General features: G+C 38.1%; 3 protein-coding genes across 3 annotated transcripts in view; all 3 read left to right on the top strand.

The window, feature by feature from the left end:
- The window catches only part of LOC115928497 (deleted in malignant brain tumors 1 protein-like), a 55,415-nt gene extending 43,747 nt beyond the window's left edge, over positions 1–11,668 (top strand). The window contains exons 14-18 of the mRNA XM_030995741.1: positions 979–1,299; positions 1,653–1,961; positions 2,498–2,842; positions 10,867–11,045; positions 11,606–11,668. Of these exons, the coding sequence (XP_030851601.1) occupies positions 979–1,299; positions 1,653–1,961; positions 2,498–2,842; positions 10,867–11,045; positions 11,606–11,668 (1,217 nt within the window). The remainder of the gene's footprint in view (positions 1–978; positions 1,300–1,652; positions 1,962–2,497; positions 2,843–10,866; positions 11,046–11,605) is intronic.
- An 83-nt stretch (positions 11,669–11,751) lies between these two features.
- On the top strand, positions 11,752–13,224 carry LOC586908 (deleted in malignant brain tumors 1 protein-like). Its single transcript, XM_011685397.1, has 3 exons — positions 11,752–11,989; positions 12,413–12,640; positions 13,079–13,224. The coding sequence occupies exons 1-3, from the start codon at positions 11,752–11,754 to the stop codon at positions 13,222–13,224; spliced, it is 612 nt and encodes a 203-aa protein (XP_011683699.1).
- A 5,454-nt stretch (positions 13,225–18,678) lies between these two features.
- LOC115928498 (scavenger receptor cysteine-rich type 1 protein M130-like) lies at positions 18,679–19,362 on the top strand. Its single transcript, XM_030995743.1, has 2 exons — positions 18,679–18,868; positions 19,238–19,362. The coding sequence occupies exons 1-2, from the start codon at positions 18,679–18,681 to the stop codon at positions 19,360–19,362; spliced, it is 315 nt and encodes a 104-aa protein (XP_030851603.1).
- Positions 19,363–27,823: the final 8,461 nt, after the last annotated feature.

Here is a 27,823-nt window from a genome sequence, read left to right on the forward strand (position 1 = left end):
AAGTAGATGCTCTTCCACGTACGAATCGGACGTATAGAGACATCATTATAACATCGTGTCAGAAGAAGCTCTTAATAATTGTTACAGGAATTGCATCTATGTTCCCATCTTATTGATATGCATGAAACTTTTATATTAGTATGTAAGGTCACTACAGGGCTGTTGTTTACTAGCTGTTGTTGGCTCCTTTACAGAGAGAAATCCAGAATCAACTGATTACATACATACGTATTTATTTTAATTCCTCCAATCCCCCCCCCAAGCACCATTTCTAGTTAAGCTCGTTAACGGATCTACCGACCTTGAAGGACGAGTTGAGGTCTTGTATGATGGTTTTTGGGGAACCGTTTGTGATCATGAGTGGGATCTAAGAGACGCAAGGGTCGTGTGTAAAATGCTGGGGTTTGATGGAGCCTTAGCCGCACCAGGTTCTGCTTCATTTGGTCAAGGTTCAGGAGATATACTACTTGATGATATATCCTGTGAAAGTACACACGATAACCTGGCAGACTGTTACCATCGAGGAATTGGCGTCTCGGCCGATTGCGAACACGAAGAGGATTCCGGAGCCATTTGCTTCAGAGGAGGTATGGGATGATACTTGTAGTCTAACATATTCACAACTCAAAATTCCGATTTGTATAGAATATGATTTATATTAAAAAAAAAGATCTTTCTTCCATCTGTTTTTAGTTCAATAGTATACCCGTACACCCATGCGCTTGTGACATGATCGCAAAGACAGTGAAACAAAATCATTTTAACAGCCTTTTCCATGAGCTTCTTTAAAGTGTCTAAAATTGGGATGACCGATGCATTACGTAATAAACAAGGAATATACAATAGGGTATTGGCACTGCTCTTGAGTTGATGTCTGAAAAGCTCTACCGATCGTGCTTTGTCTACTTTCCACAGACTCATTTTCCTCTCCTAATACTTAAAATTGCTATTTCATTTGATATTTGTAAAACTTCACAGACCCATTCAAGGTTCGTCTCACCGATGGAGCGAAAGATTCAGAGGGTAGAGTAGAGGTTATGTACGATGGATCATGGGGAACTGTCTGTGACAATGGCTGGGATCTGAACGATGCGAGAGTTGTTTGCAGAATGTTGGGGTTTGATGGAGCTTTGGCTGCAACATTTTCTGCACGGTTTGGTCAGGGCAATGGCAGTATCCTGCTTGATGACGTCCAGTGTCACGGAACAGAAAGCAACATAGCAGATTGTTATCACAGAGGAATAACAGTCCATAACTGTAACCATGCCAGCGATTCGGGTGCCATTTGTTTCTCAGGAGGTACGACTCATTTCTACAGTACATGATGGATTTACGTGTTAACATGTTTTTAGCTTTCTAACCAAAAGTTCCAATAGAACGACATATATCTTCCTGATCTATTACGTTTCAAACTTTTGGATACAAAAATTCGAAGAAAGTGCAGTAGTTGTAAAAAATGTATTTCTGGTGCCATCAATTGTGATGACATACCTTTCTATATATAAATGAATTACGGCTGGATAAAAAAAACGTAGGCATACTGCTACCTACAAAATAACGTTGAATTTTAAAAGTGCTTGCAAAATTACTTGCTCAGATGAAAATTTGTTTTATTTCAATCTGTTAAAAACTGTACGGCATTACTTTTCTAGTACGTCTGATTGGAGGAACTTATGACGCTAAAGGTAGAGTAGAGATTCTACACGATGGCTCCTGGGGGACTGTCTGCGACGATTCGTGGGATCTCAAGGACGCCGAGGTTGTTTGCAGAATGTTAAGTTTCGAAGGAGCTTTGGACGCTCCACCTGGTGCTCGATTTGGTAAAGGATCTGGGAGCATCTTTCTCGATGAAGTTCAGTGCCAGGGGACAGAAACTGACATTGAACGTTGCGATCATGACGGCATTGGTGTGCACAACTGCGCCCACAACGAGGATGCCAGCGTTATTTGCATCCAAAAAGGTATGGTACTACATCATAAATGTCGGTATGAAGTGAAACATTTACGACAAAGAATTAACAAATTGTGTTCATGTTTATCTTGAAGTATTTACCACGAGTTGCAAAGGTAAATGATAAGTTCTTAGAGTTGCTGACTTTGCAACTACGATGGATTTGGTTGAACACAAATTTCCGGGCTGAATTTTACAGTATTTCGTTCTTGTTGTGGAGAAGATTTTGGATTCCAGCTCCTTAAATCCATTTTCATTCAAATGTTCCTTTATATTCGTGTTCCAATCCTCATTTAGATCGCACGACGGAATCTGAAACCGGTGAAACAAGCAGCGGTGAAACAATAACAACACATGAATCTAGCCCAACACCAACCTCGAACAACCCTCTTCAAAATCTAAAAGTGACAATTGTTACCGGGATTTGCGTACTGCTTGTGATCATCTTCATCGGGGCAACACTTGCATATTGTGTACGTAGGGCAATCAAGTCAAGGGCAAGACGGAACTTAGAAAACGATATTTACATGGATTTTAACGACACAGGATTAAATCAAGACAGGTTTGTAGCCTCTACATACCAGGATCTGAATGCTCCTCCCAAACTCCCAGAACGACGCTTAACGAGGTTGAGTAAAGGTAGTGCGTTCATAGAGCCCTGCCAAAACCAGCGGCTTTATACGGATGAGGAGCAGATTTTGGCACAACAGACAAGAATAGGTGACAACACCCACGACTATATGGACATGACTCCTATGAACAAGACAGCTTCAACAAACAAGGATGCACATATTTATGCTTATAGCCTCCGCGTTGGAAATAAAGACACAGATACGTTACCACAGGATAATACAGCGACAATATCCAGAGCAATCTGTCATGATGAAACGGGTGAGTCAGTAGATACTGTGCAAATTATTGGACACAATAATCTACACAAGTATATGGTTATGAGCACTGTATACAAACAACTTACAATGGAAAAGGATGTAGATCTTGACGGATATCTTCTTCCAAGTAAAACTAAAAGTGAAAAAGATGAGCCGCTAGGTAATGCGCAAATTACTGTACGAACTGACACCCATGGATATATAGATATGAACAATGTAAACAAAAAGCCTTTTAAGGGAAGAGATGTAGACCTTGACGGTTATATTTTACCAAGTGCATCTGGTTTGAATTCCGAAGATAAACCGAATGTTGAAAATGCAGAACAGAGTTCAGTTCAGTTCAGTTCATTTTATTCAAAACCATACAAAGCATGATATAATCTGTTACATAAAAAAGAGACTGGTAATAGTACATCAATCAACATATTCTAACTTGATTACATCATAAACTGAATGGTTTTAGGACCCCTTTAGAAGCTAAGCTTGTGAGCGGGGCCCTATAACAAAATACATACATTTACAGTAAAAAGAATGTTACGTATGATTATACAATGGATGAAAATACTAAGCTACAGAATATAGAACATACAAATACTCTCACACACACACACACAGACACCACACACGCACATCACCATACACAGCAAACACACTGACGAGTAGGTCCTTAGTGGTCAAAAAGCATTTCAGAATGAGAAATTACTAAGATGCGAATAAAAACTATGTCAGTCTTTCAAGCAGGTACGTTTTAGATGAACTTCTAAACCTAGAAAGAGTTGTACTATTTTTTATATCATCAGGCAGACTGTTCCATTCTTTAATGCAAGAGATATGGAAAGAGGTCAGAGTGACATTTGTTCTTGCAAAAGGCTGTCGAATAAGACACCTTTGACGTGTATTATAATTATGAATTTGCGAGTTCTGACGGAATAAATCTTTTAACGTACATTCATGAGGCATAGACTTAAGATTAAACATAAACAATATGCAATTGAACGACACAAGTCCACTTAGTGGTAACGTTCTTAGTCGAAGGAACAATGGAGAACTTGGATGTCTATAATAAGAATTAGTAATAAGCCGTATTGCTTTCTTCTGCCATACTCTCAACTTATCAAGATATGAGTTGTTTGTCTCAAAACGATAGAGCTATATTTCTCACGAGTGTTTGTGAAAGAAGTAGCTCACATCAACAGACTCCTGCACTGCAACAGGAATGTTCGAAACAAGATTCAATTCACAAGCACATGGACTTAAAACACATTTCCAAACGATCCTCAACGCTTAAAGATGAAGACAAAGATGGATATCTTCTGCCAAGTGCTGCAGGCGACGATACGATTGAATTACCATGCGATATCATGCAGCATGTTGAAGAAAAGCCTGACAATACTCATGAATTCCTCATGATGTGTATCGAAGGTAGTAATGAGTTAACAAAGGGATCATCAGAAAAAAACGATTATGATATTCCAGATTAGGAAGAGATTCATGATATGGCCGTCACATTGCCTATTCACGGACGAAATTGGAGGAAGGGACATTAATCTTCAGAAAGAATATTGCGCAAAATTGGCAAATATATTGAAAACATATGTTTTTAATAGAAATGTTTGCATGGTTCTTTTTGTTAAAGAAGGTGTTTGCCAGTTTCTAATAATGCGCCTTATATCCACCTCAAATATATCTATAAAGAGGGAGTTCTTGATTAGTGTTTGATATTCCCTTTATCAAACGAATGATGAAAACCAAACATTTCGATGAATATCTTCTTTAAAAATGTAAGAATTATAATCTGACAATGTTCTGTGATATAATACGTTATTACTGAAAAACATGTAATGTCATCTTTCGAAATGTTAGCTTCTTTATCTTTTTAAATTTAGGGTGAAATATTTCTTCCGGAAGTAATTTTAGACATCGTACCCTTTTTGAGAATTTGTTTGACCTCACTGATGTAAATTTACTCTCAAGTGCTGAGCATAGCATGCAGTCCTATTGTCTAAGTTTATGCAAACGAATTAGATTATCTCTAGAATAAATTGACCTAATAAATTTGACAATGTTCCGGTAGATATCCTAAAAAGGAAACTCCATCACTAAATTTCTAGTACTTAAATTTTAAATCCTTTTTAAGGCTTAAGAATACTTTTTAAACATTAATTTTTTAAAGATTTATTTCACTGAATAAACGTTTACGAGTTTTAAAGAAATTGACTTCTGCGAATAAAGCTGTCACGTTGAGAATATAAACTTGTCAATCGGATTGCTCGTAGATGATCTCATGCATGAGCGCGCAGACAAAGGCGAATCTTATTCGACTTGAAAGCTTAATCTATTAGACCAGAATTATGGTTTATTGATATCAAATTGTAATTGTTTTCATAGTCTAGTTTTAAATATAAAAGTTTTGTATTCGGTTTTAAAGTCTCTTGGACTTTAAAAAAAAAAGTTTAAGAAATTAAGAGAGGTCGTTTATATTCTTATGAATGTGATTGAAATAAATTTGTCCTCTAATAGCTTCTTAAGTTTAAAGGTTTTATTGTTTGTGGAGGGTACTTGAGGTAGGTTTCTCGAAGTTTGACTTGATATGATTTCAATACTCTTTTAAATTTAGATATTACGGTATTATATTTCATGAAGTGGAGAAAAAATATATGATTGGTGTTTTCAGCCACAAATCTGCATGTATATAAAGAATAAACGAAACAATAATATCGTGTTTACACTTTTTAATTTTCTTAATGTTAGATGTACATGATCTTAAAGAGGAAACACTTGAAACAAATAAATGTAGGTAGATGTGTTATTAACACCACCTCATTAAAACAAGGTTTCTTCTCATCAATATATACAAATGTTCTTTTCACTAATTTTTGAATGATGACAAATTATCACTACACGGTATAACTCAGACAACAGAGAATCTTCTGCGCACATCTCTTCCCTGCATATACTATATTGTTTGAGCAGCGCGCATAAGCTGGTCTCCAAGGGAGCAATGCATGAGATCGAAAATAACCTCAATTTTATATAACAAATATTGCATGTATTGCGTTTTTCAGTATAACATATTCACTATCAAACTCGGAATGTCCCTCGAGCAAATATATCCTAACCTTGGCAGGGTTATCCTTCCTGCAGCCTCGGTAAAATATAACATCACTCAGGAAATTCTAAAGTTGTCGGCTCACACTTTTCGTTATACTGGTACACCGGAGCATGCAATATTTCTATATGTGCCACGAACGAGCAACGTACTTACTACTTCTTTGCACTGTATAACGCGCACTAAAGTTCATTAGACTGTGCACCTCTCAGCCCTGCGCGTGCCCATTGTTTGCAATGTCTTAGCCTGGCGGATGTAAAGGCCCGGTCACACAGAGGGGACGCATGGGGAACGCACGGCCAGCGCATTGAACATTTGCAATTTTGGCCAGTGCGTTGTCGTGCGCCCAACTTTTGTCGAAGCTACAGCGAGCTGACACCAAATGCATAGCGTGTTGCTAGCGCGCTGAGCGCATACAGGGCGCATACAGTGCGCATACAGAACGTACACAGAGCGCACATGATAACAACTTCCACGAATGCACAGCGTGTTGCTGGCGCGCTGGACGAATGGTCCACGCATGCACCGCGTTCTACGACGCACGGCCAGCGCATTGGAAATCGGAAAAGGCTGCGTGCCTAACTTTTGTCTTAATTTTGGAAAAGCTAGCGAGCTGACACAAAATGCACGGCGTGTAGCTAGCGCGCTGTGCGTATACAGGGAGTGTGCTCCGCGTATGTCTGGCGCTGGTCTAGCGCGCTCCACGCATGTCTGGCGCTGGTCTAGCGCGCACCACGCATGTCTGGCGTGCCTTTGGCGTGTACATTCATGCGTCGAGCTCCGCGCACGCTTTTAAGCATGCTCAGAAAATCCCGACGCACACAGCGAATGACGACGAATGCATAGCGTTGGTCCAGCGTTGGCCCAGCGCGGTCGACGGACGAGTAACGCACACCTAGCGAACGACAACGCACTGGCCAAAATTGCAAATTTCCAATGCGCCAGCCGTGCGTCCCCCATGCATCCCCTCTGTGTGACCGGGCCTTAATTAAGGGGCGTCATTCAAAAGGATTACAAGTGTACCCTGAACTTTATTTAACAGATATTGCATGCATTTCGTTGTTCCCTATAACATATCTACACCTCCAAATTCAGAATTTTCCTCGAGTCATGATATTTCAACTTGAAATATATTTTTTAATATTTGTTCATATATTTTGTTATATTGATCGACGAAATATGCAATATTTGTATAATATATACACCTGAGTCCTTTGAAAATCAACGGGCAGCTTGTGCAAATGAGAAATACATTTTGAAATATCAAACTTGACGCTACCATATATGTGGTAATAATATTGTGCATCAGGAAGAACGAAATGTAAAGAGCGTGAGAGGGGAAAGAGATGAGAAGGGGGGGGGGGGAGGTCCGACAACCTAACCAAAATTTACAATTGAATTGAATGCTAGACATTGCATTACAGAAAGAAAGTACTCAAACGTTCAACATGACGGTCCAAGGCAGCATTCCGTAAGCCTATATCTAATATGTTTAATGGAATATCATGCCTCTACTTTACACGTGAGATATTTACCAAATTACGCACAAACCATAAATATATATACCATACACCATAGATATAAATCCATATTTGTTTACAAGCGTGAGTACAAATGAACTAGGAAGAAATAACTGTTTTTGCTGCACTTTCTGTGCTATAACTCAACTCGTCGGGTTATTGCGTGCGTGACAACCCATCTCCATTTCATGTAGGTCGATGCAATGGTTTTCCCTCGTTAAGGCTGCTGCGATTATCTAAGACGTGCTTCCCCGGAGTCGGGGTTACCGACAACTACAGAAAGTAACAATCGTCGTTTTCTTACCAAACATAGCATTTCTAGAAATGAAAGAAACTTTTGAGGCACAACTCGTGGCTAATTTCAGTCATTTGTGTCAAAAACAGGTTTGAAGAGACGGAAGGAAAAAGTTAAACCGCGTTGAACACGCCACCCCCCCCCCCCCCCAAAAAAAAAAAAAAACTCACGCCCCTATCATATATGCCAATACGTATAAATACAACGTTTGAGAGGAAGCATGAAAGGAAAGAACTAGTTTCCACGTAAAATAGAGGTTTGATATTGAAGAAAATATGTAAACACATTATCAACTTAAAAGGGTTGAGCATTAGAGGGATATCCCCATGTGGTTTAGCACAGACTTAAACGGTTATAATGCATGTATTTGATTCACAATCTGTGTTCATTTCCTATGATGCTTATACTACAAAAGAACTACTTAAGATTTCAACGTTTAACCATATCTAAAAGTAGTAAGGTTATGAAACACGACAACGAGGTTATTTAAAAAAAGACGAAACATCTTAGGCAGCACAGCTTTGGGGTGAAAAAGAAGGGCACCTTGCATAGAACTCATTGCATTACATTACAATATGCGGTTTCAATGATACGTTAGAAGACAGAACCTGTTTGATTTTATGTATGCCCATACATCGAGCATCATATTATCGTCTTGGTCGAGCATCGACACCCTAGTCATATGCATAAGCCTTACTAACCTAGTTATTAAAAAATTACATAGTACCATGAATACATAGTTAGTTTCCAACTAGGCGTAGTAAGTGTTTATAAATGTAAAACCAGAACGCTACAGCGACCTCGTCAGCTGGTGGTGAGTCCAGTCCCACATCAACCTTTGTAGATCGTACATTGGCGATTCATACTCTACTGCATGAACGTAGCTACTTGCAGCCCTTGGTTACCCGACAGGCTAGCTCTGCAATAGTGTTGTACTATGTTCTATAATAGGTACGATAAATAGATCCGCCTCTTCTACCAACGGCTCTTTACTAAATGTATAAAGGAATGATGGTCCTGCTGATTGTAGCTAAAGAAAAATTCGAGAGCCTATTACAAATGGCCAAGTCTATATTATCCATGTATACCAGTGATTGGACGTAGTATTACCTCTACCAAGCACATTGGAAATATAAGAATAGAATAATAATTCACTAACAGTTTCCTACAGAAACAGGATGTTACAGCAAAGTTTCCAGGAAATCGGACCCTCCCCCCCCCCTGAAAAAGTAAAAGGATGATAAAAATGTACATAGTAGGCTTGCGGATGCACCATGCGAAAGAGAGGGAGGATTGAGGAGTCCTGAAAAGGACTCTCGGTAATCTTTCTTGAGGGTGTGGATACAATAGTTTGAAATGTTTTCCCGCAAAAAATGGCTCTTCCACTATGAAAAAAGGTAACAGGCATTTTGACGGATGTAGGTCTCTAGGAAATGGATATTTCTCCATGAGGCATAATCTTTCGACATATCCTCACGTGTAAAGAGGAGGAACGACTGACTAGCCTGAGGAGATAAGACAAGCATGCAAGAGATGTCAGCTTTCTGCCATTTCCGTAGTTGCGAGAGAATTAATATTCACATTTTCATCCATGAATAATTCCTTGAAATTTCATTGAGTTAATTTTTGCCTATTTCGAACGATTGGCTAAATGTTTTTTAGTTAAGAAAGTCAGGTTTGACTTTTGTATTGGGTTCTGAATTGGGTTCTGTTCACCATATACATTAATAAAATAATCTATTAAACAGTGTAATTCAATTCCTACCAATAAATTGTGACTCAGATCCCGCAAGTGATGAAAGGTCTAGTGTGTAGTCACTCTCAACCAGTCGTTCTGGGTATAATTGGCGTGATATCTTGTAGAAAGGCTCCATGTTACCACACACAATATTATCAATGACCTGAACTTGGTCCGATTTTTCTAAAACTCTACCAACCTTTATCTTTAAGTTTCTGCTTTTCCCACGAAGAATTCATTCACATATAAAAGAAAAAAGTCACACAAACTCCTAGCTTTTTGGACAAAATTGTCAGCAGTCTGGAAACTAGTTTAACCGCTGCCCCCATCCAAATAAAAAAAGGTCCAGCAACGCGCTTGTTAATTATCACAGTTTCACCGGCGATCGAAATAACCTGATTTGTAGTTATCATTCTTTCAAATAAATTGAGGGGCAAACTATCTGTTTCCGGGAGAAAAGGTTAATTCTTATTTTCGTTCTGCGTCACAATAAACCACTTTGGATAATATACAATTAAACGCAATTTTGCGGAAACTCATCGACAGTCTTAATAATAATAATAATACACAATATTTATAAGGCGCTTAATACTGGTGTCTCTAAGCGCACCATATTCTGACTAAACAATTATTTACCAAAACTTATAATAAACACACAACTTATACATCTGTTCTTTATTCAATAAATCATGCATATATATAATAATAAAAAATAAGATGAGAGTGAGATCAAACTACATACAGGAGGTCAAACATAGAATCAAACATAAGATCGAACAAAACAAAAAAAAATAAGACGGTGTGCACCTCCTTTGACCGACTCACAACTGCAGAATATTGTTTATGAATTAAAAAGGTGAGTTTTCAGCAAGGACTTGAATTGGTCAAGAGAATGAAAATTATGAAAGTGCGCTGGTAATTTATTCCAAAGGATAGGGGCATTTATCGAGAAAGCTCGATCGCCATATTATGTAACGGTACGAGGTCCGAGGGTTAACTGCAAGGTTGATGATGATCGAAGAGGTCTTAAAGAACTAGAAGAACGTAAGGAAATCAAATCTGAAAGATATTTAGGGGCTTGGCCACGGAGAATTTTGTATGTGAGAAGAAGAACTTTAAATGTTATACGATGGTGTATGGGAAGCCAATGAAGAGAACGCAATATTGGGGTTATGTGCTCAAACTTTCTCGAGAAAGTAACAAGCCTTGCAGCAGTAGTCTTCTACAGTCTTCTACCAGATATACGTCTTATAAATTGCTCCAACAATGCTGAAGGAAGAGTGGAGGTCTTGTACGGTGGATCGTGGATGACCGTTTGTGGTGATAAATTCTGGAATCTGTTAAACGCAAGGGTAATATGTAGAATGCTGTGGTTCGACGGTGCCCTGGACGCGCCACGATCGGCCAGGTTTGGTCAGGGTTCTTGTGATGTTCTTGGTGTCAGTTGCTCGGGAACAGAAGACAGTCTGGCGGACTGTTCCAGCCTGGTTTACTCTTCCTGTGGGCATCACAGGGATGCGGGCGCCGTGTGTTACTCAGGAGGTACGAACTATATAGGACATGAGGAATCGACTAGTCGTAATTTTAAATGGCATACTGTTAAGATCGCCAAAATAAATATTTTGAGCCTATAAGATAATATTACTTTTTTCCTATCATTGCTACAAAATCAATTACTAAAATCTAACGTTTCCGTTTGAAAAAGTGATAGTGAAGGTTTTATCACATTTTATGACTGCATTTGACTTTGACTATTTTTCTAGGCATTTCTTAAATATTGGCTAACATGCAGTCATATTGCTTTTATTAAAGAATCCGTACTGACAACAACATATGTATATTTAGTTCTTTTTCATCAGTTATTGACAGTAAATTCTAGGTCAGACAAGACGTGGCTAAACCGCGGTTTTAATATATATATATATATATGACGTAAGGTGCGTCATTTGGTGCGCGTAGTTGCCATTGATTTACACGCCTTGTCTAAACAAGTCTGAATTTTCGCTAAGTTATCATTTACACAAAAGTAGCCAAAACTGTATGTAAATATTATATCCTTACACTATTACACACGAATTACGTTTCTTAAAATTCATTTTTAGCCCATCCAAATCCACTTCAAGTTTGTCTTGTCGGTGGGTCAAATGATGCCGAAGGAAGAGTAGAGGTCTTGCATGAAGGGGAACCATCTTGGGGAACCATCTGTGATACTCGGTGGGATCTAAGAGACGCGAGGGTGGTTTGTAGAATGCTGGGGTTTGATGGAGCCTTGGACGCACCGGGATCTGCTATGTTTGGTGGAGGTTCAGGGGATATTCTTCTAGCTTATGCCGGGTGTGAGGGAACAGAAGATAACCTTGCAGACTGTGCTCATAATGCAGGAAATAAAGGTGTCTCTTGCAGATATGGAAAGGATGAACGCATCAGTTGTTTTCATTACGATTGCAGTCATGCAGGGGATGCAGGTGCCATTTGTTATTCCGGAGGTAGGTGTTTCTGGGTCCGTATTCTACAGAATAAAAGTTTTGAGCTGATCTTTGAAGACAAAATGGAGCAGTTATTCTTAAAACACTTAATTTGATTTTATTGCTTCATATTTCAAATAGTTAGGTTAAATGCTTTTCATTTTCTTTTCACGACAATGAAATAGGAAAACTTTTACGGCGGATATACGAAATTTTGATTTTAACCAAATCTCCTTTGAAATGACATTTAAGTGGATGCTAAGTTTACCTTAAGATATATTAGCGATTTCTTTCCAATGAAATTATAAAGAAAAAATCTAATCATTGGTATTTTATACATGAATTCATTATCATAGTAGTTCAGGTGGTTGGTCAGGTTTATTTCAAAAAGATTCGCAGAGTTTGACAAATGTAAAAATAGAAAATATATTTTATTTTCCTTAGCCCATCCTCAGCCATTTCAAGTTCGTCTGATTGGTGGATCTAACGATGCTGAAGGAAGAGTAGAATTCTTGAACGATGGATCCTGGGGAACTATCTGTGACGATCTATGGGATCTGAGAGACGCGAGGGTGGTTTGTAGAATGCTGGGGTTTGATGGAGCCTTGGACGCACCGGGATCTGCTAGGTTTGGTAAAGGTTCAGGGGATATTCTTATAGATGATGTCGGGTGTGAGGGAACATAAGATAACCTTGCAGACTGTGCTCATTCAGGGATTCGAGTTCACAACTGTAGACATGATGAAGATGCGGGCGCTATCTGTTACAACGGAGGTATGATATACCATAACATGCAGTCCTGATATGTCATTATATAAAGAGTTCACTTATTATCCACTAATAACGGTCGTAAAGAGTCTTGAGATGATTATACGTTAGAGAAATATAATGTAAATCACTCCTCTAGTGTTTCCTTTATTTTTTCTCTTTTCAAAGAATGGAAAAATATTATAATTTACAGAAATCACAAACAAACAAAACTTTTCTATTGCAATCGCCGTATAATGAGCATATGCACAAATGTTCCGTGTCATTTATTTCATTTTGCGTGCTGATTCACAGTTCATTGATTTTCATTCAATTATTAATTACTGCCTTCCATTGCCTCAGCCCATCCAAATTCTTTCGGAATAAGGCTCGTCGGAGGAGCCAGTAATTCTGAAGGCAGAGTGGAGGTATGTACGATGGATCCTAGGGAACTATCTGTGATAATGGCTGGGATCTCAGAGACGCGAGGGTCGTCTGCAGGATGCTAGGGTTTGATGGAGCTTTGGATGCAACAACGTCTGCAAGGTTCGGTCAGGGATTTTGGGATATACTTCTTAATCGTGTCGGTTGTGACGGAACGGAGGAAAATCTTGCGGACTGTGCACATCTTGGGATAGGTGTCAATTACTGCAGACATGGAAAGGATGCTGGTGCCATCTGTTACTCGGGAGGTAGGTGTCTACCCTGTCCAAAAATAGGGATGCACACATTGTTATATAGTCAGGCGCAAGAGTGGACTCTTAATATTTTTGGATAGATTGTGGTTCGGATGCATTAAGGGGAGCCTTCCAAAGTTGCGACTGTGCCCGGACGCGTCGGGGCGCGATGAATAGAACAGTCGCGTCCCAAGAGACGCATTGAGGCGCAAAGGGGCGCGAAGGGGCGCAAACGTCACCCTCACCTGATTCTTGCAAATGAAAAGAAACTGTCTATTGTTGGTATAAACCCGCTCTATTCTTCTTGCGCCCTTTTGCGCCCCACCAGGCGATGGAAGATTATCTCTTCCGTCATTGTCAGGCTCGCTCGTGATGCGCGGTACAGCTTAAACTTGATATACAGAAAGTATTTGTCAGCCAAAGCCTGTCTTCCCCTCCTCCGGTTTTCGTTCTGATAAAAATTCCATTGTTTGTAAAAAAAAAAAATGATGTATTCTTCTCGCGTCGCGATCTATTCTTCTCGCGCCGTTTTGCGTCGTAACGGGCGGGGTATTATCTTTCCAATCATTGTGGCGAAGCTTTGCGATGTACATTGCTACAGCACAGCATGAACTTGTCTGGTGGGATCGTCTTTGTTTTGGGGGGTAATCAACCCACTCGTTCATCTTGAACAGAATAAATTATGATTTATTTTTGTTGGGTTTAATACGCCTCCTTTTAATTTTTGTGACGACTGTATGAAATGTTAAATAAAGATGACTATGTACGATTAATGGTTGTTTAATTGCGAGCTTAATTGTCCCCAACAACAAAAAATAAAAGACGAATGATGTCAATGACTACATGTATGCGGTAATAGTCGGCAAATTGATTACTGTTTGGGTCGCTTGTGTATGTTTGTAATTTGAATGGTTATCAACATATTTGTATAATTCCCACATCGCGATATGATTCTAGCGTCGTAATAATGGACAAAGGAATTATCTTTCTCTCCCGTCATTCATATTCACGCTACGCGTTGCACATCGCCACAGCCTGAGCTTGGAAGTATTTATATTTTGTCAGTCAAATCTTGTTTTTTTCTCCTCCCATGACTTGGTTCTTATAAATTGAAGGTTTGCTTATTAGGGATAAGAAGGATAACATCAAACAAACTATCTACTCAAGATGACGCTCTTTACATTTCACCTCGCTGTTTGATAAAGTAGAGTTCTAAGGAGCGAATACAAAAGAAAAGTTCGCTCTAAGGTCAAATAAAAATAAACAAATGTTTTATTAGCGTCCTGTTTTTTCGAAAAATAGGAAGGAGGAGGCCCTCTTTTTTTTTCTTTCAAAATGGCCGCTCATTGGTACAATGGTACATTTTCCCTGACAGTCGGGCTATTTTTCAAGATGGCCGCCGACATTTTTTAATTTAAAAAAAAAATCAGTAATAGATCCATTTTTTTTTCTTTAAAAAAAAGAAGAAAATATTTTTTAATTTTTTTTAAAAAAAATCACCAAAAAAAATAAATAGGAGGCGGCCCTCAAAAAGGAAGCGGGCGGGGACGCTAAACATGTATATTTTGTTAAGTGGCCTCAGGGAAAAAACATAAAATGCCGTGGCAGGATTTCACGCCCGAGATTTGCCTTCGAAAATTTCCCGTCCAAAAAGCGTTTTAAATCATAATAATTCCAAAGCTCTTTTTAAAAGTGGAATAAATAGAAAAAAAGAGTCCGGGAACTACATCGAGATTATAAAACATGTGTGTCATGAAGATGTAAAAATCACCGTAGCCTGATGGTGATAAAGTTGAGCAGCAATTGGAAATGCAATACAAAACATTAATCAGTTCATGGCGATAATTTATCATTCGACTTCTACTTTGCGCTATATGTACTAAATGATCGCAAAACGGGCAGGGACACAAATACAAACATTGATTTCTGCTCTAACGTTCGAATCATTTATTCGTAGATTTGTATAATTAAGTGGCGAAAGTGAAATTTTGAAATCATAATGCACAGATACAAAAACATACCAAACATGTTTTGATTCTTATTCTAAAAAAAAACGGCAAATTTTAAAAGATCTTTTTAAAAGGAGGGAGGCGCTATAGCCCAGTGGTAGAGCAGAGCAGCTCGTAACCGGGAGCTCCCTGGTTAGAAACCAAGTCGATATGCTATGGTAAGGCATAACTCAACATTGCATTTCGTTCGGAGAGGGTCTTAAAACCGCCGCGGCGGGTTTAAGACCTGTTTGCCTAATTCAGAGCATACACATGCTTCATATGGCAGTCAGGAAAAAAAAGCGAACGGTATACAGGAAGCTACCTTTTATGGATAGGCCTAAATTGAAGGTTTGACTTAACTAGGGAGAAGAAGGATAACATCAAACAAAAGATCTACTCATGATGACGCTCTTTTCATTTCACCTCGCTGTAAGATAAAGTAGAGTTCTATGGAGCGAATACAAAAGAAAAGTTCGCTCTAAAGGTAAAAATATAGAATGCCGTGGCAGGATTTCACGCGGCCGAGCAAGGCAATTGTTTGATCGCTATAATTGTCCGACTTGCTATAGATTCCTGTTTAGCTACAATAAGGCTGCGTATTGTGTGTGTGTGTGTGTGTGTGTGTGTGTGAGGGAGGGGGGCGGCGAAGTGAACGGCCGGACCAAAATGGCAGAGGCCCATCAGGAGGGCTCCGCTCGCTAGTAATAAGGACCGCTATTCATTGGACAACTATTCATGAAGACCGCTATTCGTAATTTGAGAACATGGTCATTATGTATAAGGGTCATGAATTCGTAATACGACATCCCCCCTCCCCAAAACTAAATAAATAAATAGAAAACATGAATAGATTAATAAACTTAACTAATGATACAATAACAAATAATGCCCGGTAATTGGGAATAGCCGCCTATATGAGCGGAACAATGGGCGCAACAATTACTATTAGCTGCTCAACGAGCTGTCTTTTGTCATTGCGTTGCAATAACAAAGTGTTTGTAAAAGTTACATGTACTATAATATCCGTATGCTATAATTATAACACCCAATGTGAACATAACGTGTTCAGGCCTTATAACTATATACAGTGAGCGTTAAAACAAAAGACTTTACTAGCGCTAGCTAACAAATATGAAACGTCAAAACGTCACGAACAATTGAAGACAACAAATTGTTACGACAAATGCCACCACCAATACAGTTTCTTCGCGAAGAAATATTGGATCGAATTTCATGTTTGGAACGGATAGGCGATTTCGAATTGTTCCATCTACCGAAACGTTTTGATGATGCAGGCTCCCGACAATACGACTATCATTTTTGTAATATCTTTAATTTGCAGATGTTTGTTTGTTTCGTATGACATATTTATAAACACCCCATAATCTTATTTCAAGCAGAATCTTTCAATCTCTTTGATTATAAGTATCATTTTTAAATCACGGGTTTTGAAATACAATAGTTGATTTTGCGAAGATTTAGAGAACCTACGTTTCTATTCTTTAAATCGATCTTGCATGAGAAAGAACAGATTGATGATATAGATATATGACCTATTTTGATCGGATGACAGAACAAAATAAATGTAATATGAAACGAATAATGTGTCAAAACATACAGAAGGAATACAATTATACATATCGTTTTTGTTTTGTTCGTGAACAAATTAATATAATACAAGTATTGAACACATTAATGAACAGAAATGAACAATCATGCCAACGTCAACGCCTACACAACTTCGATGTTTGGGAGGGAAATAAACAATCAGAACAACAATCTAAATCAATGTCTTGTACGTAAAATAATAATAAAACATATCAGTAGCCAAAGTGAAAATTTTAGAGTCAAATCTTTCAAGACGAGAGCGGACACACACGCGGGGATTACATGAATAACTAATGCGTAGAAACGGGCGCGAAAGCTTTTCATTAAGCTCCTATTCACAAATTCAAAATTCACAAAAAGCGCTTCGCCGTTAAGCGCTGCCCCCCCCCCCACCCCCAATGAGTGTTATGTATGGTACGCATATGCATTTTCCCTCCTTTTGAAAACAGTCCCCTAAGTCCGGTGTGTAAAGTCATTACGGGCCGGATTTGTGTGTACTAGACGAGCCGGAAGAAAAAAAAGTTATGAATATTCATCAAATATGCAAATTAGATCATTTCAGCTAATTTCATATATATATATATAGGAAAGTCAAACTGATCGTTTTGTTGGCATTTCTTAAATCATATATTCATAGATCATATTTACACCACATATTAGCATTAAATTCCAAATATTTTTGCAATGCTAATAAAATATGGTGATGGAAATTACTTGGATCACCGTTACAACTATTTCCTCATATGTTTCAAAAATTATTCAGAAAAACCGAACAAATGATAAGAATTTGCAGATTTTCAGCTACATCACAGTATAGTTTCTTTTTTAAAAATGTCAGATTTGAGGATTTATGACGATTTTCTGAGAAATTATTCAATTCAACAGGCCATAACATTCCACAAGGACGGAATTTTAGAGAAGAAGGAAATTTGTTGACCCCAGTACAGTTGTGGCTACCTTGAGTGTAAATAACAAATTGATTCAATGAGTGAAACACATGAGGATATTGCATTTTTGTAGGGGAGTTTTATACATTGAGGTGCATTTTCACCACGCAGAATAACAGTCAATGGGCGATCAGCGGGCCATGTTACACGTGGCTGAAAAGACAATATTTTAACATATTTCCCACATGCCTATAACAATAAAACTACACAGAATTGTAGTTAAAGGTATGCTTGAAAGATATGTGAAATAAAAATGTGTGCACAGGTTGTATAATTACCCTACTAGTAGGGAAGTCTTCATTAAGAGGTAGACGAAAGAATATGATAGAAGATACGAATTTTTTCAAAACTTTACAACTCCAATAACATATTGACTCATTTTGGATGCACACCTTTACGATTTTATGAACAACTGAACTAGAAAAGGAAAATGAATGACTCAGAAGAGTGGAGATCAAATACAACAGCACCTGCAGAACAGTTTGCGACGATGGCTTGGATTTTCGAGATGCGAAAGTCGTATGAACAACTGAACTAGAAAAGGATAGGGAATAACTTTTATGGCTATACTAAAAGAAAGTAAATTTATTTTCCTTTTAGTCCATCCAAACTCTGTGGGAGTACGCCTCGTGGGTGGATCTAATAGTTATGAAGGAAGAGTGGAGATCAGATACAACGGCACCTGGGGAACAGTTTGCGACGATGGCTGGGATTTGCAAGATGCAAAAGTTGTATGCAGAATGTTAAGGTTTGTCGACGCTTCGACTGCACCAGGTTTAGCCCAGTTTTGCGAGGGGTCCGATGACATTCTTCTGTCTCATGTCGGGTGCGATGGAACGGAAGACAATCTTGCGGACTGCATACATCTAGGGTTTGGAATGCACAACTGCCAACATAACGAAGACGCTGGGGTCACGTGCCTCTTAGGAGGTAAATTACTACATTATTCTGCTTATTGCATCCATTTATCATCGTTCATCTAACCATTTAAAGTGACCTTAACAATTGACACATTTTGCCACACATTGACACATTTTGAACTGAACTATGAATGCATTGCTCACAATGACGTTGAATATGGATAGCTTAATTCCCTAAAAGCGGATTCAGTTTTCCCCAAAATTTATTATAAAGATCAAATATTCGTAAACAGGACGATTAACATCTAACGCATAATAATAAGCAGTTACGAATCAAGCTCAAAGCGGTGCAAAGACAAGAAAAGAAAAAAAGGATAATGATAAATCTGTTTAAAAAAAATCAAGAACAAATTTACTCTTTTTGTGTTATGTAAAACAGCTCGACTTGTCGGTGGATTCCATGAATATGAAGGAAGAGTTGAGATACTACACAGAGGATCTTGGGGGACTGTATGCGACGATTCGTGGGAACTAGACGACGCTAAGGTTGTGTGTCGGCAGTAAGGATTTGAGAGGGCTTTAGCTGCTCTACCCAAAGCAAGATTTGGTAAAGGTTCTGGTGGGTTCTAGGACAATTACCCCCTGGGCAATCACCCCCCGGAAAATTACCCCCCGAAAAACTACCCCCCAAGGACAATTACCCCCCGGAAAATTACTCCCCGGAGAATTACCCCCCCCCCCCGAGGACAATTACCCCCAAGGACAATTACCCCCCGGAAAATTACCCCCGGAGAATTACCCCCCCCCCCGAGCACAATTACCCCCAAGGACAATTACCCCCCGGAAATTTACCCCCCGGATAATTACCCCCGAGGACAACTACCCCCGAGGACAATTACCCCCCGAGGACAACTACCCCCGAGGACAATTATCCCCCAAGGACAATTACCCCCCGGAAAACTACCCCCCCCCCCGAGGACAACTACCCCCAAGGACAATTACCCCCCGGAAACTACCCCCTGAGGAATTACCCCCCCCCCCCCCGAGGACAATTACCCGCCCCCATGGATAACTACGCCTGAGGACAACTACCCCCCCCCCCCCCCCGAGGACAATCAGGATTCAATAGCAAATGACGATTTGACACATTAAGAGATGCTGTGAAGGCTACGAGCCCATAAAATCCCGTGGATTAACCCACATTCATTCAAATACTTGCGCGTGATTTTCCTCATTACTACACATTTTTCTTTAACTATAATGTATGCAACACCACTGTGCTTGCTGTTTTCTACGAAGGATTTCTCTTGAGCAGCGTTATTTCAAATTTTTGTTAGACACAGTGCCCTCTTAAGAAATGAAAAGTTTCGCCCAATCTTAAATTCTTCACAAACTATTTATTTTGATCACTCTGGTACTCGTCAAGAGCTATGTACACACGTATGGGCACATTTATTTCTTGATTTAGTGAACGAGCAAGAAAAAAAAGAACAAGACATTTTCAAAATGGTAAAACATTATGTTGTAATCAACACACTAGCAAAGATTTAAGGTATGCGGGCGCCTCACCGCCGAATGTACACGAATATAAAGTGATATATTCGGTCATGACCTTGAAACACGAATATGAGGTTATTGGAGCCTCTCGTTCCTTTATTTATCATGTTTATAATTATAATGAGTGTGGTAACAATGTAATGCCGAAATAAAAGATCTATATTCACAAAATATTGTCAGCGAACAAAGAAGAAAGACATTTTATTATTTGTTTACATTTTATTTTCTCATGAAAATAAATACTCTACCCGTTTCTGATATTTGTTTTTCACAAAATCAACGTTTGCCAAAAAATGTTGTAATGTAACTAACATTCTCTTGCGGCACCCCGGTTGAAAAAAAAACGCTGCTCTGGATTTACAAAATCATTGGGATGAATGTACCAAAGTGCGGATACTTATTTTTTTTAATATGGCACCGTACATACCATATATTTAACTTGAAGGCAATTTTTATTTCGAAATAAATTACAGTACAAGAAAACATATTTTAGTTCACCATGACAACAGAAATATATATATATTACATTACATTTATAAACATGAAGAGAACCTTTATTTGGGAATATATCATGGATGAGGGCGCATTATACATACAAAGACAAATATACGATCAGCTGATTAGAAAAGTTACAGAGGATGCATAAATAATGATATCTTGCATCCTAATTTCTTTGTTGGGCCATTTTGGGGGAAACTAGCTGTATTAACGCGTACTCATCTGCGCGCAATGTATTGTTAAATTTCTAAGAAATGTAAATTCCGTACTTTGATTTGATACATGCGTCTTCTGGCAATTGAATTCGATTGGATACATGCGTCTTCTGGCAATTGAATTTGATTCAATACACGTGGCATATTAATTCAAACTTCACAAAGATGGAATGGATACAGAGCGAGAGGGGTGGGTGAAAGCTCCTCCTAGGAGGATACATGTACGTCAAGCAAAAAGATTTGGCAGATGGGTACGAGGGCTTTAAATATGAGCTCCGAATATAAATATAATTATTGAAAACATGTTTATACACAACCCCTGTACGAAACAAATCTATTCCGTCATAAATAACTAAAAAAAAATGAAAGTTCATGACATTTTCTTTAAATAGCAATTTGAAGAGGAGCTCGCATTATACGTCACAGTGTTGCAAATTCCCTGGGTGTGATTGTCCTAGGGGGTAATGGTGTTTCGAGGGGGGTAATTGTCCTCGGGGGGTAGTTGTCCTCGAGTGGTAGTTGTCCTTGGGGGGGGGGTTAATTGTCCTCGGGGGTAGTTGTCATCGGGGGGTAATTGTCCTGGGGGTAGTTGTCCTCAGGGGTAATTGTCCTCGGGGGTAATTGTCCTCGGGGGTAGTTGTCCTCGGGGGGTAATTCTCCGAGGGGTAATTTTCCGGGGGGTAATTGTCCTTGGGGGGTAATTGTCCTCGGGGGTAATTCTCCGGGGGGTTGTTTTCCGGGGGGTAATTGTCCTTGGGGGGTAATTGTCCTCGGGGGGTAATTCTCCGGGGGGTAAATTTCCAGGGGGTAATTGTCCTTGGAGGGTTGTTTTCCGGGGGGTAATTTTCCGGGGGGTGATTGCCTAGGGGGTAATTGTCCTGATACGGTTCTGGTGATATCTTTCTGGATGGTGTTCAGTGTAATGGGACGGAAACCAAGCTCAAAGATTGCAAACATGAAGGGATTGGAGTCCATGATTGCGGACACAAAGAAGATGCCAGTGTCATATGTAGACATGCAGGTAATGTCATCAAGCCGTCAATAAAAGAACTTTTGCCCCAAACAAAAGGACAAAGATCGTCCGCAAATAAAAGAAGAGGACTAACTAATAAATGTTTACTCATGATAATCAAACACTCGGGTAACATCATTATGAAAACTTAGTTTGCGTTCAAAACACAACTTTCCTGAAATACAGCTTGCTTTTTTAGTCTGTATTCGGTATTAAGGGAGAACTCGCAAACATGCTGGCTTATGAAAGCTTTTGTGGTCTGACTTTGTAAAAAGACATATAGGGAAATTTAATATGATACAAATTAATTGTTTGCAATGTATAGAAATGAAACGATTTAAAAATATGCCTGGTTTGAGACATTATTTTTAAATTTCTTTTTCCATGAATATTTATCGATACAAAAAATATAAAAATAATTTTTTTGAAACATATTCCAGATTTGACGACTTACTCGGACTTGATCACCTCTGATGAAATACCTTCTACGTACACAACCAAGCTTTTGCAAATTGGACACGAAACTACAATAGTTCCCACAGGAAAGCAAAGACAACACTTCAGCACAACTCGACATCCGCTCAAGACAAGTAGATTCGAAAATTTAAAATCAACTACAGGCCCGATTCTACTACTTGATTTTCGAATGATGATTATAATTGGACTGGGTATTGTATTATCAAGCAGCATTCTAATCGCATCACTTGGGTTTTGTATTTATAGGTTTAAAAAGAGAATGGCTGATAATAATTTGAACACAGAAATTTATATGGACGTGACGACTATGTCATCAATGCACGCTCTGTCAGCTCGTTCTGCTTACCAAGACTTCAATGCACCACCTAAATTACCTGAAAGACGGCAAAGTGATGTTTTGGGTCACCATTATGAATCAAATATAAAAGATATCAAATATAGTCATGATGGCGATTTAGAAGAGATTCATGAATATGCGGACATGAAAACGGGTAACCAAACACCTAAAACTGATAAGGACTTCGACATTGACGGATATCTCCTTTTAAACACAGAAAGGCCTTTGAACGATAGAAAGTCGGTATCAGAAAGAGAAACTCTGGCTGCACAATGGACATGAAAACAACTCCTGATGTGTATATGTCTCAAGGCATAAAGGAAAACGTGAAACATGACTATATACAAATAAAAACAGTTTACCAAAAGCCGAAAATGGGGACTGACTTAGACCTTGATGGATACCTCCTTCCAAACACAACACCTTCGTTAAGTGATGATGATTCCGTAAAAAATAAACTAACTCGTTAAAATAACGACAAGGAATCGAACATGGAAACCGGTTATATTGGAGGGGAAGGGACGATCCCCTTACCGCAAGATACGACACATGTAAAGAAAGAGATACACAAGTACGTGGATATGAAAACTGTTTACCAAAAATCCGCAACAGGAAACGACACAGATCTCGATGGGTATCTTCTTCCAAGTGCTATGCTACAGACTGAACTATCATAAATAGTAGCAGAGCAGAAGAAGATGGACAGTCTGATGAATACACGAAAATTAACTTACGAGATGTATTTTTAATGTACTTATGAAGATTTCCGAAACGATTCCCTGGTTACTTACAGCATATCCGTTTAAGAATGTGTAGAGGTTAAACGCTTTCCTTTCATCATATCCGTTTAAGAATGTGTAGAGGTTAAACACTTTCCTTTCATCATTAATACTTTTTAAATCATTATACTTCCATAATCCATGACATCCTTGATAGAAGGTTCTCTCTTTGATAAGTATCTGATCAATCTAAATTCTCATGTTATCCCAGAAATACATGTACCTTCAATAAATAATATGGTACTGTACATGTACACTATTTTATATACATTTCTCTTACCTTTACTCATGCTTACAGTTGTTAAAGGTATAGATTATGTATAAAGACGTTTACTGACATTTTTATTGGAATTTACAGTAATGTTTGTTTATAAAGACAGACGTATGTATAAACGGGGTTTGAAATTGTCGGAGTGAACAAATATATGAATGGAGAAAAAGTTATGGGCATTTCTTCAGTTGTATAGGCTAATAGAATGCAATCGCACATTTAGACTGAAAAACGTTTATCATACTGAAATACTTGTAAAAAGAAGTATGCATGATGATCTCAGCAACCAGCTTTTCTAATATATAATACAATTTTCTGCAAAACTTTTTTTTTTTAATATCGTAGTGTTTTCCTGCCTATTTGACACCTTTTCTTTGATACAAATCATATTTCTCCAACTCTTGGGTGTTTAGTGGTTCTGTGATGTATTACATTACATGCTAGTTTGAACAAAATAAATAACATAACATATTTGTGTATTTGTGGCATTATTTTCAAATTTCACTACCCCCCCCTAAAAAACCGAATAACATCGATTCGCAACGGTCAAAAAGGATTTTTTTTTTTCTCTCGACTACGATGTAAACTGAAAGTGATGTCAAATTTAATTTTAGATGGAGGTCATAAGTCCAGTTTAAAGGTACTATGTACCTCTTGCAGCCAACCTCAAATGCTGTAGAACTTTGCAGGAATTATGAATATGTCATGTATGTCCTATCTGTGACATTTAAACGTTAGCAGTGTCCTCATATTCAAATTATGCAAGGAAACCCGTTTACTTGCTAGACTTCACTGTCAGACACTATTGAGTGTCTGACTGGCTTTTTTTCTTATTTGGTAATAACATACATGAAAAGAGTTGTAAAGGGTACATGAGCATTTGTCTACATCAATAACCCACTTTTTGTGATGGCCAAGATTACACTGATTGAATCTTTGCGCAGCATAAAACGATGACCATTCGGTACAATTGTCTGAAAATCAAGACTATTACTTTTGGGCTCTATAGCCCTAAAGTCGATTTGACAACTAATAGTCGTTATTTTCCCACTTGAAGACATTTTCAAGCCCCAATTTTTTTAGGGAAGTTCTAAATTAGTATTATCTTTCAAATGCAGTTAGAATTTAACTTTTTCATTTTTTGGGCTTGCAAATGGGACATAGTACCTTTAAGTAAAGTAAAGTACATTTCACCTTTAGTTCAAAACAGTCTCAGCTCAAAGACAATATTTGCCGATTCTATTACCGGTCACACGTAATTGTTTTTGTAAATTATTTTTTAAGTCCATGGGCATGTGCAACAATTAAAATCATATTCAAACCAACGATCGAAACCGAGTTGTAGATTAGACACTGTAAGACAAATGAAGTTGTTTTTTCTCCATTGCGTAATTTCATTCAAGAAAAAGTGTATAACAGTAACACAGACTCCCATGTAAATGTCAGTTTAAACGACAATAATTACGACGCAAGTTATTTAAAAAAAACATGGATTTGGGTTAACAAAATGAAAGCATGATACATTTTCTTTACTTTTACCTCTTTGTGCTACAAGTGACGAAATAATCGGTTCTGTAACTTAAAGATGGTAAATCAATTGACGAGTGTAATTGCTCGACCATATAAAAGTACAATGTTGGGACTTTATAGTCAATGTACAAGAAGGGAAACAAATGAAATATATCAATGATATAGCTTCCCGTCTTTGGTTATAGACGTGATATAGCAAATTACTTAGCTATTTACTATAGTATTAATGACTGCTTTGAGAGAAATAGTTGTTTTTATACGCTCAAGGGAAGGTTAGAATTGTGCTATTACCCGAGGCGTGCCGAGGGGAATAGCCCAATTGTAACCTTCCCGAGAGCGTATAAAAAAAACTATTTCTCGAATATTAAAGCAGTCATTAATACTTTTATATGCCGAAAAAAAATCGACTAAAAAATAAAAAATAAAAAATACTTTTTTTTTTTGTCGAAGGTGAGAGTCGAACTCTTGCGTACAATGAGTGATGAATCTTACACCAACGCCTTACACCACTCGGCCATCGCGCGCTGTTCACATGCTTGGCAGTTTTGTACAATATATACATTAAAATGGATTGAAACCGGCTTCGGCGTGATGAATGCTTCGCAAAAGCACCCTTCTTTTACTTTTGCAATGCATATTGGCACGATCTATCGGCAGATGTTGTTTTTTTGTTTTTGGAAGTTTATTTTCGTCTTCATGTCAACAATGCAAGATAAAATTGTCGGTAAGATCGATCGAGATTCAATTGTATTGAAATTACCGACCAATCCTTCGCACACATACGGTATCCTCGATCGCTCAAACCATTTTTTAACATGTAAACCTATAGGGTAACCATGGAGGCTGACCTATTTTTTTAATAACCATGGTTATTAAAAATATTAAATGTTTTATGCATGGTTACCGGGAATTTTACAGGAACAGTTGAAGTTTATGAATGCAATTTCGACCAATCAGATGGCTGGATTACTTAAGTGAGGTATATAATGTATTCTATTGACTCTATCATCACTTTAGAACTAATTCATTATGTAAATAGAAATGCACACAGATTATTCATAATCATATGTAATTCTCTTCTGTTCACCTAAATGATCTATTTTTACAATAACTCAATTTGTATTTGTCCTAAAGATAATATAATGGAATACGAGCCAGGTTCAACATTGCAGCTAAATAATATACGCACTTCCTTTCAAAATAACAGTTCTGGTACATCATCACTTTGTGTTTTCTTTTTGTTTGTTGTAGTTGTTAGTGAGTATCCTATTGGCTACAACATATAGTTATAATGTGCACGGCTTTGCAATATAACAACCTTTTTAACACTGTATAACGCAAACAATATATAATCTTCTGCGCACCTCTCTTCCCTGCATATACTCCATTGTTTGAGCAGCGCGCATTGCTGGTCTCCAAGGGAGCAATGCATGAGATCGAAAATACCCTCAATTTGATATAACAAATATTGCATATATTGCGTTTTTCAGTATAACATATATTCACTTTCAAAGTCGGAATGTCCCTCGAGCGAATATATCCTAACCTTGGCAGGGTTATCCTTCATGCAGCCTCGGTAAAATATAACATCCCTCAGGAAATTCGAAAGTTGTCGGCTCACACTTTTTGTTATACTCGAACGGCGGAGCATGCAATATTTCTATATATTAGATAGCTTAGACAGATACCAAGATGTGATTGGTCCAGAGCTCGTCACGTGATATAAATTGCGAGGATCCAAATTGTTATATTTTCCTGGCCGCTTATATTTTCCCAGCTGGTGAAATGAATATATTTGTAATCAATGCATGTCGCCCTCACCAAGACTGCATGTCACCAATTACACACGTAAAACACCATTTTGGTTTTCAATATTTTTTTTTCATGAATTTTGTTTCCCATTGAAATTAATTTTCCACATTTTATTTCCCCAAAAAAGTGTTTTTTATGGTAAGATTTTTTTTTTTTTTCGATTTTTTTTTTTTGAATGCTTTTTGGGGTAAGAATTTTTTTTTTTTTTTTTTTTTTTTCTTGAATTATCTTCGGTCTTTTTTTTCTAAAATTTTGATTGTCCCCGAAAAAAAATTTGGGCAACAAAAAGTATTGACCCCCCTCCCCCCCCCCCCCCCCCCCCTCCCCCAACAACAACAAAAATCAAACCAAAGCTATCTATTATAACAGTTATTGACTGGCGGAGGGTAACATTCTTTGGACCTAAAGGGAGTTATATTTTCCCTCATGACCATATAACCACTTGGGAAATATAACTCCCTTTAGCAGTCCAAATAATGTTATATTACATATATTACATGGATGAGCGCATAGGCATTTGCACATGTCCTTTGCTTG

This window comes from Strongylocentrotus purpuratus, unplaced genomic scaffold (assembly GCF_000002235.5).
Source record: "Strongylocentrotus purpuratus isolate Spur 01 unplaced genomic scaffold, Spur_5.0 spur5_scaffold_3, whole genome shotgun sequence".
In the NCBI taxonomy this organism is placed as follows: Eukaryota; Metazoa; Echinodermata; class Echinoidea; order Camarodonta; family Strongylocentrotidae; genus Strongylocentrotus; species Strongylocentrotus purpuratus.